We start from the raw sequence: 22,884 nt of genomic DNA, 5'->3' as shown, positions 1-22,884 counted from the left end.
GGTACTGCCTGACCTACTGGATTCCTCTAGCAGCTTTTTTTTGTATGAAAAGTGACACCGACAAATGCAATCATGACCAGTGAGAGCAGCAGAGGACATTCCAATGAGCTAAATTAAGCTGGTCCAGACAGACAGCGGAGGTCTGCCTGTTGTGCAATGAGACACAGGAAGTTAACTGAGAAATGATTTTGGCACCAGTAGCAAAGTGAATTTTCTTTCAGTTCCTCTCTTTGTGAATTTCATTTGGAAATGTGATAGCCCCATACTGCCTACTGGATGTCCCTCTGAGCAGCCCTCCCTGCCAAATCACCAAATGTTACTGATACATCATCCAGTTTTATCACTTCTCCATGAGATTCATTGCACAGGGACTCCATAGCAGTGTTTATTGCAGGAAGTTCCTGGATATGCCAGTAGTTACAAGAATTCCTCAGAAGTATCTGCTGCAGGGATTCCCTGGAAGTATATCAATCGTCACCAGGAATCAGTGGAAATGTTACTACAGATACAGGAGAAGATTCTTCCGGGGAAATGTTATGTTCCAGGGTTTCTGTGAATGTCACCAGTTGTACATTGTGTAGTTTGAAAATTGTTTAGTTCCATGTAAACGTTATAACAAATTATACAGTATATATCTATAATAGACATCAGATGGTGTCCTTGAAATATTATGATATTTAATAATACCCATTAAACAACCTGATAATTGCTTTTGGCATCAAGGTGGAATTTGCCACAGCAATGGTGGCAGCCGATGAAAGAGTTATCACCATTTAAGTTCACCAAAAGTTAAAGTTAATTCAGAACTTCTCCCAGAATTTCTGCTGGTGAACACATCCCTCTAATATTAATAACATGTGTACAGTATTTGTCTTTGTGCTTCATCTCTGCCTCTGCTGATCTGCACTTAATCAGTTCAGAAATCCAAATGACGTCTGGCTTAACTATGGCAACTTTAAAGCCAAGCTCCATCACATTCCCCTGAACCTCCAACAAGGGGCTCGGGGAAGTTTTGCCCTTTTTCCTATCTGACCAGCACCTTGGCACTCACCAGGAAATTCTGTGGAGGTTGGGTATCCACTTTTGGGACATGGAACTATTACTTTGGTGACAGGTACTGGAACAGTTCCACATTTATCATTTATCCTCCTGCTTTGGGCGGGGGGAAGCGTGGGAACTGTTCCTACATGTGACCAAGCAACACACACAAAATGCTGGAGGAACTCACATGTGACCAAACTGTTTTATGAAGCAAAACTGGCTGCAGAAGAATGCAGCTTGCATTCAGGTTCATCTGAATGACATGCAATGTTTGAGAATATGTAACTGTGGTACAGGAATGGCAGACAATTTTGAAAGTGTGAGCCCAAATTGGTAATAATCTTCGAAAAATTTATCTCATGTGCCATGATACTTTTGAGCAGAGATTATCAGTGGTTAATGAATTAGTAACAATATTATTGACTTTAAGGGAAAAGGGTGAGTTCTGTTGCTTATTTACATATATTGTTTTACTATTAAGAAATAAACAAAGCATTTTAGAAAACCTGTACAAAATATTTTTAATATTTCAAAAAGACAATTGAAAATATTTCTAAATAGTATTGTTATTGTACTTCATAAGAAACGTGAAAATGAAATTATAAGCTTTGCTGCATACTTACAAAAGATCAAGGAAAGAAAAATAAACACACTTTACTCAGTGGCATTTTTGTTGCTGCACTAACGATGACAAATATTTTACATCCGGTTTGTATTTGGTTGTCTTAAGGGCTATGCACGTAGCACTAATTTCATCATTAAGTCGATTCCAATAATTAGATTCCAAGTTCATCATTGAAAATAATGAGTCACATAAATATGTTGATGAAAATACTGTTAATATTGCCATCGCAAGATCTTTCAGACAGTTAAAAGTTTCAGGAATGGAATTCCAGAGCTTCAGAATTTCATTGTCTGGATTTTTAAGCTTTGATCCAGTCACTAACCGATCTCTTTCAATATTTTCTAGTTCAACTCTTAAGTCAACAAATTTTTGCCTCCAAATTGAGCTGCTTTGTAAATCAATCAATTGCATTTCAAAATTACCCAAATCAATCCACTGTAATATTTCTAAATTCAGTTTGTCTATTGTAACACAGTCTGCATACTTAATGAATTTTGCAGTTTCTTCAAACAACCTGAATTTAGTGAATCTGAAAGAAAAGTGTTCAGCAGTTGAATCAATGATGCTCAAAAATTGTACTTGAAGGCTCTGAATGTCCGTCTTTTCTGGAATTTCAACAGCTGTCATATGTTTTTTTAGGTTAGGGAAATATTTAAAAGTGCCGTTTTCCACATCACGTTTAAATACTTCCAGCTTGATTTCAAAGGCCTTTATATTATCAAACATGACATCAAGCGTTTTGCCACATCCCTGTAATTTGGTGCTCAAATCATTTAAATGTGAGGAGAAATCTGCAAAAAACATCAATTTACAAATCCACACAATGTCGTATAATTCTTGACAAGCAAATTTTTCATTTGTCAAAAATAGACGAATTTCATCCAAACACTCAACAAAGCATTTCAGGACAGAACCTCTTCTAAGCCACTGAACACTATTGAATGTAAGTAGCCCTGTGTACACTGACTGAACCTCGCTCAATAAATTCTGAAATTGTCTTTTATTAAAAGGATGCCCAGAAATAAAATTAATTACCTTGGTTACAATTTTCATCACTTCTTCAAGTTCCTTAAGGGCAGCTTTCGCACACAGAGACTCCTCGTGTACTATGCAATGAAAGCCTATCAGTGGATGTCCAACATCATTTTCAAGCAGATCTACAAAACCTGCCTCTTTATCAATCATGCTAGGTGCACCATCAGTTGTCACAGAAACTATTTTGGAAAGGTTAACTTGTCGACCAGACAATGCCTTTACTACTGCCTTACAGATTTCAATCCCTGTGGTGTGTTCAGGTAACAATACCAAGTTAACCAGTTCTTCGCATATTTCATCATCCCTACAAAATCTAGCAATGATGGCTAGCCTAGCTGGCGATATAACATCAATGCTCACATCAAGACAAATGGAAAGAAATTTACATGAACTAATATCTTTTGTTAGTTGTTCTGCTACGTTTGTTCCCATCATTAATATTCTTTCTTCTATCGTGTTACTGCTCACTGGCAAACCCTTAATGCGCTGAATAATTTTTTCTTTTTCTGGAAAACCGTTAAAAAGGAAAGGAGCACACTCTAGCCATGATTCTTTTACATATTCCCCATCACTGAGTGGTTTTCCATGTTTAACAATAACCTTTGAAACCTCAAAACTAGCAGCAACTAAATTGGAACTATCTGAAATGAACGACATCAAAATATTTGACTGCATTTGTTTGTTGCAGATTTCTCGAGAAATGTGTTCTTTTTGTTCTTGCTCACTTTTATTGCAGAGTTGCTTGTGAAGAGTTTCATAATGCCACTTCACACAGGAAGTCCTGCACACCACTGTTTCAGAACAAAAGATGCAGAATGCTTTATCACCCTTTTTAATCATGCCAAATCTTTCACTCCACCATTCTTGAAAATCTTTGCTGCTTCTCTCATCACTTGAATGCTTTTGTTTCCTTACTGGTGTATCTGACATTCCGAGCAAGCTGAAAAGGGTAAACACAATTTAAAAATATTTCACAAATAAACTTAAATAATAGTTTTACCTTTATTGTGGGAAAATATTCATGGAGGCCAATGCTAACTGGCCCAACCATTTACAATCCAAATACTGATGTGTACACCAGGTCTGCGAGGATTTCAAAATGTTATATGTTCTCCCCACCATCTAGCTGGCACCAAGTCAGTAGGAGACGTTTTCTGTGAAAACATTTCACTGCTCTTGGACGGCAAAAAATCATTTACTGTTTCATTTCACAGTAATGATAATCATTATGTACCTTTTTATTATGGGTGGATTTTAAAGGCTTGAAGGGTGGCACTATATGCCCTGTGCCTCTCAAAGTCCAACCTTACATCCCTGTCGTGAGAGGAGGGAAGGGGTAAGGCAGGCCAACAGGGCTCTGGTGTAGCTGTATAGGTCAAGCCCCTGTACAGTGGACACAAAGGATGACAGAAATATTGACGAACTCCAACCATACCATCGACTTTGGATGATGGAGATGGGAGAGCATCAATGGCCCATGCTCCACTGGAAGTTAAAGGCCCAAGAAGAAGACTGCATGTTGTTTACCAACAAAAACTTTCTCGCACACTACTTTGAGCATGCATGCCATAAGCTCATCACCCCTGCCATCTTGTGACCGTATAGATTTCTGTCAGGTTCTTCACTTTCAACATAAGACCATAGACCATAAGACAAAGGAACAGAAGTTGGCCATTCAGCCCATCGAGTCTGTTCTGCCATTTTATCATGAGCTGATCCATTCTCCCATTTAGTCCCACTCCCCCACCTTCTCACCATAACCTTTGATGCCCTGGCTACTTAGATACCTATCAATCTCTGCCTTAAATACACCCAATGACTTGGCCTCCACTGCCACCCGTGGCAACAAATTCCATAGATTCACCACCCTCTGGCTAAAAAAATTTCTTCGCATCTCTGTTCTGTATGGGCGCCCTTCAATCCTTAAGTCATGCCTTCTCGTACTAGACTCCCCCATCATGGAAAACAACCATCCACTCTGTCCATGCCTTTCAACATTCGAAACGTTTCTATGAGGTCTCCCCTCATTCTTCTAAACTCCAAGGAATACAGTCCAAGAGCGGACAAACGTTCCTCCTATGTTAACCCTCTCATTCCCTGAATCATTCTAGTGAATCTTCACTGTACCTTCTCCAATGTCAGCACATCCTTTCTTAAATAAGGATCTAAAACACGCGCTGGTAGGTTAATCAGCTAATGCCAATTTAGCCCCATTGTGGATAAATGGCTAAAAGATTAAAAAGAAGTAGATGACCTTCCAAAAGAACAAGTTGCATGGCCACAGAATACAAGTGATGAATTGGACTGATTGAGTCAGTCTGTTGGGAGTGACCATTGACTTGACATGATATCACAAGTGAAAACATGTGATTACTTCAACACAGAACCCTGGATACTGAAATACAATGAGACTTCAATGATCTTAAGAATATTTCAGTAACACAAAAAAAAACAAAAAAAACTTCATATTTTCACCCAACCCACTTAATAAATTTCAATCATCGCCAAAAGTAGAAGGCTGATTTTGATACATTATGGACTTGTAAAGGACTTAAATTTTTATAACACTGCTCAAAATCCTCAGTTATTCCAAAGCCCTTTGCAGTCAATAAATCTACTTTAAGAAAACTAGGGAGTGATTTACAGTGAGCAATAAGATCCACTTATATTGCCATTAAATCATATCCTTACTAAATCCATACCTTTTTATAACAAATTTTATCTTGTCTTTTGCTAGAAGAATCCTTTCTAATGTTGGAATTCCATAGGTGGACGGCCTCCTAAATGGAATCCCTTCAGGTAAGCCATCAACACAAAGATCTTCAGAATTGGACTGGAAGAGTGGATATGGGATCACAACCGGTCCAGTAGCTAGAGTTGCTTCAGCTAAAAGATTACACAATGTAAAACTTAGATCCCATCACAACAGCTTTTTGAAATACCTGCTCTAAATTCCTTACATTCTACTTTGCGATGAGCATATTTTAACAGTGGTGAATGGGAGGATTACCAAATTGCAGAATGTTATTTTTCGATAGAGAAGTGGGGAGATTATTGACATTGTAATATATCCTCATCAGATCCTCCTAAAATTCTCATAACATGGAGAATAAAGCAAGCCAAACAATCTTGAAAACTTCACTGGACTTGTGTTTTACTAATTCACAAGGTCTAATGCTTGTGGGGTTAAAAACCTGTAGTTAATGAAATTACATATAATAAGTGCCCCCATATTTTCAATGCAAAACTAAATTAAGTTACTGACTAGTGACAATGAGAAAGGCAATGAAACTCTGTCCGTGACTAAAACAAAATTGTAGGCTCTACTCCTTGTGCTATTCATGCACAATACCCTCCCAAGCCCTTCATACAGTAAAATTTCAATAATCCAACATCCAAAAGTCTAGAAAATCTGTTTGTGTTGCATTGCCAATTTCAGAAGGAAATTCCTGGAGTTTAACTGTTTTAAAGACTATGCATGGAAATAAATAATTTAATGTTCAACAAAGAAACAGCAAGCTTTGTCAAAAACAAGACAGGCAATTTGGTACTCTTAGCGCACAAAAAATAGAAAAGCATTTGCTAAAATACGTCTAACTCAAATTTAAGCAAATAATTACATGATACAAGCAGACACACGCAGTGGAGTTAATTAACCATCATTACGGCCAATTCATCCAAACATGAATAGGATTTCAAATCCTTATTTCTAAAAAAAAAATTAACACTTATCTGATTAGTACTTCATAAGAGATTTAAAATAGTTACCATATTTTCTTTCAAAGAGTTCTTCCACTTGTTTTCTTAAATCAGTAATCCTAGCATTGGATTGCTCTGTATTTAAGAAAAGGTCTCTAAATTAATGAGAAAAACTTCAATATTGTATATTCCTGAATGCAAATTGTGGTCACTAACATTCAGGGACAGTCAGTTTTATTGATTATATATAGGAATGATGGCAACAAGCAGAACTAAACACAGGGATTTTTTCAACCTTAGTATGTCAAACGTTGTACACTACACAATACTGCTAAAATATATCCACAGCGAACTTCATGAAACAAAAGAAATCAAATATCTGGCTCCAACACAAATATTTGATAATTAAAATTCAAAATTATGTTGTATTTGTAATAGAGGTGTTAAACCAACGTGGTAATCTCAACCTCATTTCTTTCCTTAAAAGCAGCCTAAATGAATGTTTTAAACAGAAATTGCTGATACATCTCACTGAAATGAATTTTCCTTGGAAAGCTGCTGGATTTAACACTTGTAAAGCAAATGTATATAATGCAAAACATGGGCATCTTGCCAGTGAATTATGCCAATTCACTTTGGAAAAATCTAACTACATTTGCAAAAACTAACATTTCGTTGTGTATACTTTTGGAAATTATGGCCCAAGTAATAGTCTGAATGCTGTTTTGAGGCCTTCACTGCAATAATGGCTAGTCCAGTACCAGCCTTCAGAAATAGACCAAATATGCAACCCTACGGACAAATGCTGCATTTCCTAATATTTGCTTCTGCTCCATGACAAACTATTTCTTTAGTTTCTTCAAATAACTGAAATCTTCCATCCTCTGTGCCTCCTCATTATATCCATTCTTATGATATCAAAATACTGCAATGCTCTATGAAGACTTTATCACAGCATCCTTACTTTATGTCCTTTGCCTTCATTTTAAAAGCAAGAATTATTATTTTTTCATTTAGAGATACAATATGGTAACAGGCCCTACTATTATGTTAATAAGCCTGCAGCACCTAATTACACCTGTATCCAATTAACCTAATAACCCCCACGTCTTCGGAATGTAGAAGGAAACCTATGTGGTCACAGGGAGAACGTACAAACTCCTTACAGACAGTGGTGGGACCATAGCCTGTAACAGCACTACGTTAATCACTACACTACTGGGCCAGCCCTACAGAGAATAAAAATTCACAATATCTACAGTTAAATATTAAAATGTACAATTTATTTAACCTCTGCATAATCATGGGATACATAGTATCCAAAAAGTCACTGACATCTAGTCCCATTTTCAAGCTATTGATCCAAACCTTTTCGGGACACTGAAATGGTACTCTTGACTCACCAAAATTGAATTCTCTATTTTTCCGCTTCACTGTGGCCCCAGCATCTGTTGCCTGTACAGTACTCTTTGGTCGCTTATTTGGTGGGAAATATTCATCATCTGAAAACATAAAATATGGCTTTATAAATTTCCCATGTTATTCATGAAAGTCCAAACCAAAAAATGTGCTCCTCATACTTGTCCAAATAGCTCTGTGCAGAGTGCCTTTCAGCTTCAAGGGTCCAATAAGACTAATTTTACTGAAGCATTCATTATAGAAGTAAAGGCCGTTGACAGGTTACAAACTGGCTCCATTTATACAAGTCAGAAAATACACAAAACCACTTAATATAGTTTTGCAATGGTGCTGATGTGGACCACCTAATGAGCAATTATTAACCAGATACCCCTCACTAGTTATAATGATACAGAATAAGGATGCAAAAGTTAATTGCTCATTCTGATGAATCAGTGGATGTTACATAGAACAGTACAGCACAGTACAGGCCCTTCAGCCCACAATGTTGTGCCGACCCTTAAACCCTGCCTCCCATATAACCCCCCACCTTAAATTCCTCCATATACCTGTTAAATTGTTTAACAGAATATCATTTTACAGGTGTCAATGGAAGTGATTGCTTGTCAATTTTCTAAAGAAAATCTTTCAAGCGGTCTACCTCAGTGAAATTGGCAAAACTCAAAGATCAAAGCTCAAATTAAACTTATTATCAAAGCACATATGTCACCATATACTACCGTGAGATTCATTTTCTTGTGAGCATATACAGTAAATGCAAGAAACACAACAGAATCAAAGAAAGACCCTACCCAACAAGACACACAAACAACCAATGTGCAAAAATAAAACACAAACTGTGCAAATACAGAAAGCTAAAAAACAACTTGCAGAGCAGGAGGCTAAGCGCACAACCTTGTGGTGCATCTTAGCTGATGAAGATTGTGGAGGAGATGTTGTTGCCAATCTGAACTGACTGGGGTCAACAAGCGAGGAAATCCAAGAGGCTAAGGTCTTGAAGATTATTGATTAGTTTTGAGGGAATGATAGCATTGAATGCTGAGCTGTAGCTGTAGAATGTACTGATGTATGCATTTTTGCTGTTCAGGAGGTTCCAGGGTTGAGTGAAGAGTCAATGACACGGCATCTGCTGTTGACCTGTTTTGATGGTTAGCAAATTGGAACAGATCCAAGCTGCTTCTCAGGCAGGAGTTGATATTTCATCACCAACCTCTCAAAGCACTTCATCACAGTGGATGTAAGTGCTACTGGATAGAAGCAGAAACATAGAAACCTTCGGCCCACAATGTTGCGTCGACCATGTAACATCCTCTAGAAACTGCCTGGAATCTCCCTACTGCATAGCACTATATTTTCCTAAGCTCTATGTAGCTATCTAAGAGTCTCTTAAAAGACCCTATTGAATCTGCCTCTACCACTGTCACTGGCAGTGCATTCCACATACCCACCACTCTGTGTGAAAAACTTACCTCTGACATCCCCCTTGTACCTGCTTCCAAGCACCTTAAAACTATGCCCCCTCATGTTAGCCATTTCAGCCCTAGGAAAAAGACTCCGGCTATCCACGCGATGATAGTCTTTGAAGCAGGGTTACCATGTTCTTCTCAGGCACCAGTACAACTGAAGCCTGCTTGAAGCAGCTGGGTACCTCAGACTGCTGTAGCAATAGGTTAAAGGTATTAGAGAACACTCCAATCAGTTGATCAGCACAGGTCTTTTACACTTGGCCAGGTATTCCACCTGGACTGGATCTTTTTCGTAGGTTCACCCTCCTGAAGGCTGCTCGCACATCGGCCTCCGAGACTGAAATCACATCATCATTGAGGGCTGTGAGAGTTTGTGAAAGTTTCTCCATGTTTTGATGGTCAAAGCAAGCATAGAAGGCATTAAGCTCATCTGGGAGCAAAGACTTGTTGTCACCCATGTTGCTTGGTTTCACAATGTAAGAAATAATAGCGTTTAAGCCCTGTCATGGCCTTCGAGCAACCTTCTGTGATTCAAGTTTGGTCTGGAATTGCCACTTTGCATGTCAGATGGCTTTCCGGAGTTCTTACCTGGATCTCTTGTATCTTACTTGGTTGCCAGACCTGAATGCCACTGATCTGGCCCTCAGCAGATAGCAGATCTCATGGTTCATCCAAAACTTCCGATTGGGGAAGACTCTAAATGATTTTGATTTATCTATGATTGCTTTTATAAAGTCCATGACAAGTGTGGTGTATTCATTCAGATTCTTTGATGAGTTCTTGAACATGGCCCAATCCACTGATTTGCAGCACACCCCATAGCTGCATCTCTGCCTGCATCTTGTTGCTGTTCTTATCTCTGGAGCCTTGCTCTTTAGCCTCTGCCTTACGCAGACAGGAGAAGAATCAGATCTCCCGAAATATGGTCCAGGTATGGAATGGTATGCATTCCTTATTGTAGTAAAGAAGTGGTTGAGTGCACTGGTTGAATGATAAATGGGCAGAGCTTTCAAACAAGCCTGATTGAAGTGCCCAACTCTGGATTTGAAATGCATCGGGTTGGGCTGTTTCTTGTTTGGTGATGGCAGCATTCAATATTTTGAGTGCCTTATTGATGCCAACTTTTGGCAGTATGTAAGCTGAGGTCAGGATCACAGAGGAGACCCCTCTTGGTAAGTGGAATGGTTGGTACTTACGGCTAGATGTTTCAGGTTGGGGGAACAAGAATGTGACAAAATTGCCATGTCCCCGTACCACAAAGAGTTTATCATGAAACACAGATTCCTATCTTTTGCCTTTTCCGAAACAGCAGTCCAGTCTATCCTGTATATCAAGTCTTACCAACATATTTAGTGTGTCCGCAGTGAGCCATGCCTCTATGAAACACAGAACACAGCAATTCCTCATTTCACTCCAATACAGTAATCTTGCCCTTAAATCCTCAATCTTGTTCTCCAATGATATACATTTACTAACAAGATGCTGGGTAGGGGAACTTCCACTGCTTGGCATTTCAGTCTGGCTTGGGAGTCCTCCCCTTGTCCTTCTCTTCCAGTCATCCTGACGTACCTTCATCCGCTTAAAAGTGCTGTACCTGCATGCTTGAGAGTTAAGTCAGCCGAATCCTTCAGAAGATCATGAAATCGATGGTTCAAAAGTATGGTGCTTAAAGGGAAATTATAGGCTACGGATAGCAGTAAGAGTTATTCAGAAGAGGTATATTTAGAGGTTTTGTAAGCAGCCCACACGACGTTGCTGTGGTACACTGGCACCTTCTTGAAGCACTTGTTCATCTTGGCAGCCTATGTCTGATTACTGAGATTTTTCTCCGTTATCTCAATTAACATGCAACAAGATTGATTCTAATACAGTTTAAAAGCCTTCACGGTGCTACTTTTACCCACTCCAGTACCTACACCACTCCATAAAGAGCTACCTTACAGATAGCAGGCGAAATCAAAGCTAAGAAACTAGAAAAGTAACCCTCTTCATTTAAAAAGCTTTTGATTAATTATTTTCCAAACTAAGATTCTGCATTATGAAGTACCAATTTTACATTTCAAATGCAATTAGCATAAATCTGAGGGTAAAATATATCAGGTCAGGAATGTAGGGATGAAAAAAAATTAATTAAAAGAATAAGCAGCTCCAAAATGTAAGTTCACCAGCCATCTGTCCATCCCCTCCTATGGAGACACACACAATTGTTTTAGATTGTAATAGGAGAAACTAAAATTGAATACCAACTAAACATCCAAATATGCTAATTATTGTAATTTCTGTGGAGACTACCAAATAAGTTAAAGACCAATGCTTGCCTTCAATAGTAACTTCTACTTCTGGGTAGTCACTAGTTTCAGAAAGCTCTTGCTGCGTTGGATCTAAAGAATACAAAACAAACGTGCATCATTTAAAGAATATAAAGAACATAAAACCAATTTATGTTCAGAGTTATACACTGCACCTCACATAACCATAGGATGTTAGTAAGTATTCCACAATTAAGAAAAGCTTTTTGCTCAGATAAAGGTCACCCTATATGTCCTTACTTATGTGCTCAATAGCTCTATTCAGGTTTAAAAAATAATTGTAAGTTAACCACGAATTTAATGGAAAACACTTTTTTAACTTCTAAAATATCAATGATCAAATCCCTCTGTAATACTGACTTCAGCTCTGGGAAGTTCTGTAATGTTTGGAACAAATTTTTTTTTAAAGCATTGACCCCCCCCCCCCCCAGCACTACATATTGACCTGTTGTCTGCAAGCACATTGTTCTCTCTCTCCCCCCTCTTGCTGCAATGCAAATGCACCAGTTAAATCCATCCCCTCTGTGTGTGCTTTTATTTAATTGCCATGTAGTTGTACATAGACACCGGTTCCAACAGCCACTTTACCCTCAGATGTAATGATGATCACTGCATCAATATGTAACTCATTGAATTTGCTATGTCCTGAAGAAAAGCTACAGTCATTAAGACAGTGAGTTTATCCCACACTATGTGAAACCATTAAAAGATCAATTCAATGCAAATGTCAGTTGATTTGTCACTTTAAAGCTTGCATTACTTTCTCAAAATACTCAATTACAGAGCAGCCTCTTACTCATACACTGTCTTTTAAAATACCGATTGTTTCAGTGAGTGATGCAAATGTTAAATATACATGATTTTGCTTATTGTAGAGTACATAACAATTACTTTAGTAGAGGTCATGGCAGGCTCTGCAACCATTTTATATTTGTAAAGGACTCAAAGCAATAGATGCAAACAAAACTTTTCCAATTAAAGTAATCCTTATACAATATTTTTATGGGATGTTTGGGGTGTCCAGGAAGGGCTAGCACCTCTGGTGAAGGGACTTCTCATGTCCATTCTAGGGTAGCTCACTCATCTTTGGTCCCCACAGGACACTCAGCTTTCACCCGTGACTCCACGTAGCTGTTTGCATGTCACAGTGGCCACACCCGAGTACACCGCTTCAACAGGCGGGATAAACCAGCAGAGGGCAGCTGGCGGCCTCATACCCCACTGAGTTAGGGACATGCCTGTCTCAGCATGAGAAATCAGCTCCAGTGGACTAGGTAGATGAGATCTACAGGGAGATCCAATGGCTAGGGTCTGTAACGCTCTGTAGTGAGCGAAGGACATGACAATGCACAAAGACATCATGGTTATCCACTGCAACCAAGGAAGACCCCAGTTTGTGACAATTGTTCGTACCATTGGAGTCGGACTTCTGAGGTCAAGAGAGTGGAACTATCCAAGTGCAATGGCTTTTCCACATTAAGAACTCTCCCGCTCCTGCTGTCATCGTCGGACACAACAGACAACCACCAATATTTTTATAAATAAACAACGAAAATAAAAACTGCAGATGCTGGAAATCCAGAAAAAATAAATGCTCGAAAAACTTCAGGTCAGGCAGCATTGGTGGAATGCAGAACAGGTAACACTTCATTGGTAGGGTCATGTCCCAGGGGTAGGTAACAGAAGGTATCCAAGAGCTTTTAATTCCCAGATGTGAAAATTGATATGTCATAAAATGCAGGATAATAGTTGTCACCATCAATGACACCAAGCAGTGCTTACTTATCAATAACATAGTCAACACCCCAACATCCGCTCTGGCTTCTGCCAAGACTATCTTGCTCTGAATAGCATCACAGCCTGGTCCAAACATGAATCAAAGAGCTTAATTCTAGAGTGACTACTCTGGACATCACAGCAGTGACAAATGGCAAAGTGACATCAAAGTGTCCTAGTAAAATAAATTAACAGCATCAATGGGAACACCTTCCACAAATGAAGATGGTTTAGTTGTCAGAGGCCAATCATTGCAACCAAGGATCTCACTACTGGAGTTCCTCAAACCAGTGTCAGAGCTCCAACTATCTTCAGGTGTTTCATTAATGACCTTCCACACTGTCAGGTAGATGTCAGTATTGTAGGTGCTCTCGAAACAGCTTCTCAAAGGCCACAAGTTCTGGAGTAGAAGACTTTGGTACTACTGCTGGAATGTTATCAGAGCCCATAGTGATATACTGTGCCTTTAGCAGTTTCTTGATATCACAAGGAGTAAATCAAATTGGCTGAGAACTGGCATCTGTAATGCTGCAGGCTGAGATAGGTCATCCAATCACCATTTCTGGCTGGAGATTTTTGCAAATGCTTCAGTTTCCTCTTTTGCACTAATGTGCTGGGCTCCCCCTTCATTGATAATAGCGATATCTGGAAAGCCTTCTCCTTCAGTGAAATTTTAAGTTGTTCACTAATGGATGCAGCAGTACTGCAGAGGTGGGGTCTGACCACTTACCTCTGGTGCATGCTGTCTTTGTTGTCTCAAATGCAAATAGCTCTATCTTGTAGCTTTACCAAAATGATTCCTCAATCTGAAGTATGTCTGATGCCCTCCCACACTCATCATTGAACGTGGGTTGATCCTCTGGTTTGGTGGTGATTGCAGAGCAGGGCTAGGCCATAAAGGTTTCAGATGTGATTGAGTATAAATCTACTGCTGGCCCTCAATGTCTCATGGATGTCCAGTGATGAACTGCTAGACAGTTGTAGTCTGCCCATTTAGCATGGTTGTATTTCCACACATGACGTAGTTTCACTGTAAAAACTGGATTTCAGCTACACAAGACTGTGCAGTGGTCAATACTGTTGTTGACAAATGCATCTACAACAGGTAGGTTTGGTGAGGATGACATCATGTAGGAGGTTCCTTCTTGTTGGTTCCCTCAAGACCTACCCCAGATCCAATCTAAGAACAATGTATTTTAACATTTGCTAGACTGGTCAGTAGTGGATCTACCAAGCTATCATGGTGACCCATCCACAGTATATTCAACACCTTAAATGGCATTCAACATGGAGTAGTACTGATTCATCAACAGAAGGAGGAAGATACACTATAGTCTGAAGGATTCTTTGACTAGGTTTAACCTAATGCTGTGACATTTCATGGAATCAACTGCCATTATTGAGGAATCCAAGGGCAGCTCCCTCCTGACTGTATCCCACTATACCCACCACCTCTGGTGGATCTCTCTTGGTGGTATAATTATCACAATCACGGATTTGGCAGCGCAGTAGATACGACAATTGCGCTTGTGAATAAGCATGTGTCAGCTAATTATTATTTAATCGTGATAGTATTCAGAACACAGCAACGCTTCGCTGCCTGTCTGCATTCGGCCTTGCCCAGGAAATTGGACTGTCCAGTCAACTGACTCTGAAGACCAGCAGTATTTGTTTTATATTTAGTTGTTCTTTTCAGCTGCAGTGTAGGCTTTGTTTTCCATTTGAGAGCTTTAGTTAATGGCCCTGTTTGGCCTAGCATTTATTGTTTTCTTTTCCCTTTAACACTGGTCGCATTAAAGTCTGTGAACTATTGACCCGCGTCAGTATCTCTCACTCCGCACTAGGACCATATCCGAACCTGCTGACAGTAATAGGACATGCCCAGGGATGGAGATGGAGGCATCTGGATTTTTACATACATAGAAACATAGAAAACCTACAGCATAATACAGGCTCTTCGGTCCACAAAGCTGTGCCGAACATGTCCCTACATTAGAAATTACTAGACTTCCCCATAGCCCTCTATTTTTCTAAGCTCCATGTACCTATCCAAAAGTCTCTTAAAAGATCCTAACCTATCCGCCTCCACCACCGTTGCCGGCAGCCCATTCCCCGCACTCACTACTCTCTGAGTGAAAAAAACTTACCCGATATCACCTCTGAACCTACTCCCCAGCACCTTAAACCTGTGTCCTCTTGTGGCAACCATTTCAGCCCTGGGAAAAAGCCTCTGACTATCCACACGATCAATGCCTCTCATCATCTTATACATCTCCATCAGGTCACCTCTCGTCCTCCGTTGCTTCAAGGAGAAAAGGCCGAGTTCACTCAACCTGTTCTCATAAGACATGCTCCCCAACGCAGGCAACATTCTTGTAAATCATCTCTGCACCCTTTCTATGGCTTCCACATCCTTCTTGTAGTGAGGCGACCAGAACTGAGCACAGTACTCCAATGTGGGGTCTGACCAGGGTCCTTTTGATCGTAAGCTATGATTTAATGAGTACCACAACATCAAGCTTTGCTTGATTAGTCTCGAAAACAGCTTTCCCAATTTTGGCACAAGCTCGAAGATGCTGGTAAGAAGGAATTCATGAATTCAGATCTCAAGACTCAAAACTGGACACTCCAGATGCTTGTACATGAAAGACCAATCTCACCAATACAATTTTACCAAGACACCAGCAGAATTCGTAAGGTTTGCTTGAAATAAATGACAAAGGATCAAACTAAGAGTCCACAAAGTTTGTACTTTTTATGATATCAAATTGCTATTAATTATTAGTCTACCAATTATCGTAGCAATTTACTAGCGCAGAAATTTACATTTTTATTTCTATGCATTAAAAGTTAACCACATTGTCAGTTCAAAAACTTCTGCATTAATGTTCTGTTACTTCTCTGGGACTATGACAGGTTAATTTAAAGTTCTGAGGGGGCTTAAGTCAAAAATGGAAGGCTACTCCACTTCATACCATCTGCCGTAAACTCCTCTTCAGTCTCTTCACTTGATGCATTGGCTTCATTCGGCAACTCTCCTCCTGTCGGCAAATAATACTTTGAATTACTTTTGAATATACTTTTGTACTCCTCAATGTATATAGGCATCCGTTTAGTCTCATGAGACCATGGATTTGTGCCTCTTCCAGGGCGCAGGCCTGGGCAAGGTTGTATAGAAGACTGGCAGTTGCCCATGCTGCAAGTCTCCCCTCTCCATGCCACCAATGTTGTCCAAGGGAAGGGCATTAGGGCCGCTACAGCTTGGCACCAGTGTTGTCACAGAGCAATGTATAGTTAAGTGCCTTGCTCAAGGACACAACACACTGCCTCAGCTGAAGCTCGAACTAGCGACTTTCAGATCACTAGACCAACGCCTTAACCACTTGGCCAAGCGCCAGCTCAATGTACAATACCATTTAAAATTGATGTCAAGTTCTACTGCAAAGTTCTGTATATCATTTTGCAAGTAAACAGGAGTTTTTCCTGAATTATGTATAAGCTTATGTAATACAATTTTCACAATACAAATATCAGTATTAATGATGTAATTAGGTAAATTAAAACTTTTGAACAAATGAAGAGGATAAATTAATTGAAGGAAGTGTTTATGAATTGTTGGTTGGACTAGACAAACTAACAATCAGCAAAATACTGAATATAAACGCAGTTCCTTAATAATCTGTATCCTCAATCCAAACCATTCAATCTGTATATAAATCTGAGTTATTATATCTACTACATCTACTTACTATAATTACTAACCAATTGACAAGGATGTAGTACTTTGTAATGAAATACTACACACAATAATCTGCTTAGGGATAGTCAGAGTGACAACTATTACTACTGCAACACAGACAAAATGCTAGAGGAATTCAGCAGGTCAGGCAGCATCTAGGGAAGTAAATAAACAGTCAACACTTCGGACTGAGACCCTTCTTCAGGACCAGAACGGAAGAGGGAAGATACCAGAATAAAAAGGTGGGGGCAAAGGGGAAAGCACTACTGCTGCTGTGTTGCCTTTCTTCTATTCTCCATTTCTCTTGACCCTTGCAGCTGTAGCAGGAAATGGCCAAGCAGCCCATCACATTGTTCACCAAATGTTAGTCTTCCACCAACTACTCCATACAAATCAAAATGTAAATTATATTGAGATTGCATAAAAGTGGGACTGGAAAATGGGTGAAAGATGAGTGTGTAATACAAAAACAGACAAAACAGAGCAGCACCGAACTTGTTCTTCCAGAAAGCAGCTCTCTAGGGTCAGTAGCTAGCAGCAGGACTATTGCTCATTTAAAAAAAAATCAACTTTAAGAATTTTGGTGATAAAAGGACAAGACTTGAGAGTAAACAGTGAAGCACTATTTTCCCTGAAAATTGGTGCTTCACATCATGAATTATTCATCAGCACAGTCTCAAAATGCTTTGAGCATCTTGCTCTGGATGTTATTTTTTGATTCCTATATCCACCAGTAAATGCTCCCCAGAAACACTCACAACACGCTGGAGGACCCTTTGTCAGGACCCGCCCGAAACGTCGACCGATCTTTTCCACGGATGCTGCCCGACCTGCTGAGTTCCTCCAGCGTGTTGTGAGTGTTGCTTTGACCCCAGCTTCTGCAGATTATTTTGTGTTTATAAAGCTCCCCAGAACATCTGAATCATTAGATCCAAGCTCGTTTGTCACATATTTTCACTCTTTCCTTAATTTCCAATCTAATAATTTCTTTTTTTTTTTGCTTTTAATTTTAGTGGAACATTTTGGCAAAATATTTTATTGGAATAGCTCAATAATTTCACTGCAAGCACCACAGCACCATCTGGTGTGATTAAGTAACAGATAAAGAGAAAAGCTGCACATTTTCAAGATGAATGGCACAATGCAACGAAGTAAAATCAGGCAGGCTCAAAAGGAGCACGAACATTGGAGCATAGAACAATACAGTAGAGTACAGACTCTTCGGTCCATGATGTTGTGCTAACTATTTAACTTACCGCCAGACCAATCTAACGCTTCCCTCACAGATAGCCCTCCATTTCTTTCCTCCATGTGCCCATCTAAGGGCATCTGAAGTCACTCTATTGCATCAGTCTCTACCAGCAGCCCTGCTAACATGTTCCATGCACTTACCACCCTCTGTGTAAAACACCCATCCCTGGCATCACTCCTATAATTTTTTCAAAACATTTAAAAATTATCAACATGGCGTATTTACCATTTCTGTCCTGGGAAAAATATGCTGGCTCTCCACTTTATTTCATGCTTTTTATCATCTTATACATCTCTATCAAGTCACCTCTCATACTCGTTCGCTCCACAGAGAAAAGCTTTAGCTTGTTCAACCTTTCTTCATAAAACATCCTTTCTCTAATGCAGGCAATATCCTTGTAAATCTTCTCTGCACTCTTTCGAAACCCATGAACAGAAAACCCTACAAAAGGTGCTGGACACAGCCCAGTCCATCACAGTCAAAGCCCTCCCTGCCACTAAGCATATCTACAAGGAACGCCACAAGAAAGAAGCATCCATCATCAAGGACCTCTACCATCCAGGCCATGCTCTCTTCTCACTGCCTCCATTAGGAAGGAAGGATAGGAGCCTTAGTTCCCACACCACCAGGTTCAGGAGCAGTTATACCCTTCAACCATCAGGCTCCTAGACCAGCATGAAAGATTCACTCACCTCAACTCTGAATTAATTTCTAAACCTACGGATCATTTTCAATGACTCTATAACTCATGTTCTCTGTATTATATAATTATTTATTTTATATTTGCACAGTTTGTCTTATTTTGCAAAATGGTTGTCAGTGTTTGTGTGTAGTTTTTCACTGATTCTATTATATTCTCTGTTCTATTGTGAATGCCTACAAGAAAATGAAATATATAAATTTTGAAAATAAATTTACTTTGAAAGCTTCCACGTCCTTCCTATAATGAGGTAACTGGAACTGAACAGAATTATCTAAGTTGTAGTTTTACCAGGGGTCTATAGAGCTGCAACATTACCTCGCAGCTTTTGAACTCATTCACCTGACTAATGAAGGCCAATACATAATACATCTTCTTAACCACCCTATCAATTTGTGCAGCAACTCTGAAGGATCTATGGACGTGGACACCAAGATCCCTCTGTTTCTCCACACTGCTAAGAATCCTGCCATTAAATCTGCAATCTGCTTTCAAATTCAAACTTCCAAAGTGTTATCCCATCACACTCCTCCAGATTGAACTCTATCTACCACTTCTCAGCCCAGCTCTGCATCCTATCAATATCTTGTTGTAACCTATAACTTTCTACACTATCCACAATACCATCAAGCTTTGCGCCATCTGCAAACGTACTAACCCACCCTTCTATTTCCTCATTCAAATCATTTATAAAAATCACAAGGTATAGGGACCCAGAACAGATACCTGTCAAACTCTATTGGTCACCAACCTCCAGACAGAATATACTCCATCTACTACCATTTTCTGCCTTATGTTAGCAAGCCAATTCTGAACCCACATAGTCAGGTTTCTTAGATCCCATGCCCCCTGACTTACTAAATGTGTCTACCATGAGGAACCTTATCGAACACCTTGCAAAAATCCATGCACACCACATCCACTGCTCTGTCTTCAGAATCAGATTTATTATCACTGGCACGTGACGTGAAATTTGTTAGCTTAGCAGCAACAGTTCAATACAATACCACAATCTAGCAGAGAGAAAAAAAAAATAACATAAAACATTAATAATAAATAAATCAATTACGTATATTGAACAGATTAAAAAAACGTGCAAAAACAGAAATACTGTATGTTTAAAAAAAAGTGAGGTAGTGTCCAAAGCTTCAATGTCCATTTAGGAATCGGATGGCAGAGGGGAAGAAGCTGTTCATGAATCGCTGTGTGTGCCTTCAGGCTTCTGTACCTCCTACCTGATGGTAACAGTGTTTTATAATGGGGTCATGAGGCACAACCTGCTCCTCACAAAAACATGCTGTCTGTTCCTGATCACACCATGCTTCTCCAAATGTACATAAATCCTATCTCTAAGAGTCCTCTCCAGTAGTTTGCCCACCAATAAAATAAGACTCACTATCTATAATTCCTTGGATTATCCTTGTTGCCTTTCTTGAACAAAGGAATATCATTGGCCACACCTTAACCTTCGAGTACTACTCCTGTGGCCAGGGAGTATGCCAAGATCATTGTCAAAAATTCTGCGTTCTCTTTCCTCGCTTTCTGTAGTAACATTGGGTGTATCTTGTCTGACAACAGGGATTTATATATCCTGATGTTTTTGAAAAGTTCCAGCATATCCTCTTTCTTAACATCGACAGGCCCTGGCATATTAACCTGTTCTACACTGTCCTCACATTTGTCAGCGTTCCTCTCACTGGAATACTGAAGCAAGTATTCAAAGGTATATTTAATGTCAGAGAAATAATATATTCCTGAAATTCTTTTTCTTCACAGCCATCCACGAAAAGAGGAGCAGAGCAGTGCCCTAAAGAATGAATGACAGTTAAATGTTCGAACCCCAAAGCCCACCCCTCCCAGCTCCAAGGATCTCCCTTAACTCCTCCATCTCCAGGCATGTTTCCCCTTTTATCCCTGGTCAGTCTTACTCTCACTCCTACTCTTCTGTTCTTCACATACGTGTATAACGCCATGGGTTTTTTCCTTAATCCTACTTGCCAAGGTCTTTTCACGTCCCTTTTTAGCTCTCCTGAGAACCCTCTTGAGTTCCTTCCTGGCTACCTTAACTTACAGTAGTCCAGTCTGATCTTTACTTCCTGAACCTTAGGGCATCCTTTCTGTTTCAATTGGACAAATCTATCCGGAATCCCATGCAAATTCTCCTTAAGCCTCCATATTTATACTCATAGAAAAGTACAGCACAGAAACAGGCTCTTTGGCTCATCTGGTCCGTGCCAAATCATATAAACTGTCTACTCACATTTCTGCCGGACATTTTTCTGAGTACATCTGTTCCCAATTTATGCTCCCAACATCCTGCCTAATAGCACCATAATTCACCTTCCCTCCAATTAAATACTTTCCCATACAGTCTGCTCCTATCGCTGCCCAAAGCTATGGTAAAGATCAGGGAATTGTGCTCATTGTTTCCAAAAACCTCACCCACTGAGAGATCTGTCACTATAACTAGGTTTATTTCCTAGTATTAGATCCAGTATGACCTCTCCTCCAGTCGGCCTGTCCACAAATTGTGCTGGGAGTCCTTGCTGGAATTCCACCATGGATGGTCCCAAGCTTGGTTATGGAAGGATGACTGGCCACGGGACTAGCAACCTCATCCTGTAAAAACCCAGTGACACAGAAACACTAACAGAAGCTCCAAAGGCCTCACTCCTGGGAGATGAAGGATCTTTGAAGATGGGCTACAATTGGGGACAATTTGAAAGACTGGCTCAGGACAAATTCTGCTAGGATTTTTGTATTTTCCCTGAAAAACTTGTGTCCTTCTTGATCTTTATGTATTGAGACGAGTGACAGAGAATCGAGTCTTCTTACGGCAAGCTGATGTTCATGTAGTCTCATGGATAGTTTTCTCTCCATCTGTCCTACATATTGTTTCGGGCAGTCTCCACATGGCATTTGGTATATTATGTTTGTTCTCTCCACATGGGCTGTTGGATAAGAATTTTATTTCAGGCAACATGGAGACAAATTTGAGAAGCAGAGTGATGAATACAGTACTGAAGGTGTTATATTTGAATGCATATTATAAATGAAATAAGGTAGACAAGCTTATAGTGCAGTTCACAACTGGCAGATATAATGTTGTGAGCATCATAGAGATGGGCTGAAAGAAGATAAAGCATCCGAAACACCCAAGGATACACAACCTATTGAAAAGATAGGTAGCTGGGCAGAGGGGTCATGCAGTATTGTTCTGTTAATAAACTATAAAATAAAATCTTTATCAAGAAGGTGCTGAATTGTTGTGAGTATAGCTAGGAAATTACAATGGTAAAAGGACCTGATGGGAGTTATATAAAGCAGCCAGGGTGTGAAGCACATTATTATAACAGGTGATTAAAAGGCATGTAAGAAAAGCAGTGTTATAGTGTTCATTGGATCTTCAATCTGCAGGCAGACTGGAGAAATTTGTAGAATGCCTATGAGATGTTTGTTTTTGAAGAACAGCTTGTGGTTGAACCCACCAACAATTGTGTATTTAGAGTCGTGCAATGAACTTGATTTCATTTAGGAAGCTTAAGGTAAAGGAACCTTTAGGAGACGATGATCAAAACATGATAGAATTCACCCTGCAGTTTGAAAGGGAGAAACTAAAATCAGATATACTGGTGGTGTACAAGAAACTTAAAAGCATAAGAGTAGAGCTGGCCATAATTGACTGGAAGGGGAGTCTAGCAGGAAATTGAGATATGACGACTGGAGTTTCTGGGAACAATTCAAAAGATGCAGGATCATTTCATCTCAAATTAGCAGCGTTCTAAAGGGAGGATGAGCCAAGCATGGCTGACAAGGTATGTTA

The 22,884-nt window shown here is 39.7% G+C and overlaps 1 protein-coding gene across 11 annotated transcripts in view; it reads right to left on the bottom strand.

Moving 5' to 3' along the window:
- Positions 1–1,545: 1,545 nt before the first annotated feature.
- LOC140187676 (general transcription factor II-I repeat domain-containing protein 2-like) overlaps positions 1,546–22,884 on the bottom strand; it is a 62,230-nt gene continuing 40,891 nt past the window's right edge. For all 11 annotated transcript variants that reach the window (XM_072243204.1, XM_072243203.1, XM_072243212.1 and 8 more), the window contains 6 exons: positions 16,346–16,411; positions 11,604–11,666; positions 7,804–7,902; positions 6,470–6,535; positions 5,404–5,587; positions 1,546–3,641 (listed from right to left, as the gene is read on the bottom strand). In XM_072243204.1, coding sequence (XP_072099305.1) covers positions 1,700–3,641; positions 5,404–5,587; positions 6,470–6,535; positions 7,804–7,902; positions 11,604–11,666; positions 16,346–16,411 — 2,420 coding nt within the window. In that variant the 3' untranslated portion in view covers positions 1,546–1,699. The remainder of the gene's footprint in view (positions 3,642–5,403; positions 5,588–6,469; positions 6,536–7,803; positions 7,903–11,603; positions 11,667–16,345; positions 16,412–22,884) is intronic.

The sequence above is a fragment of the Mobula birostris genome, chromosome 25 (assembly GCF_030028105.1).
Source record: "Mobula birostris isolate sMobBir1 chromosome 25, sMobBir1.hap1, whole genome shotgun sequence".
Lineage (NCBI taxonomy): Eukaryota > Metazoa > Chordata > Chondrichthyes > Myliobatiformes > Myliobatidae > Mobula > Mobula birostris.
This window is presented reverse-complemented; position numbering and strand designations above follow the sequence as displayed.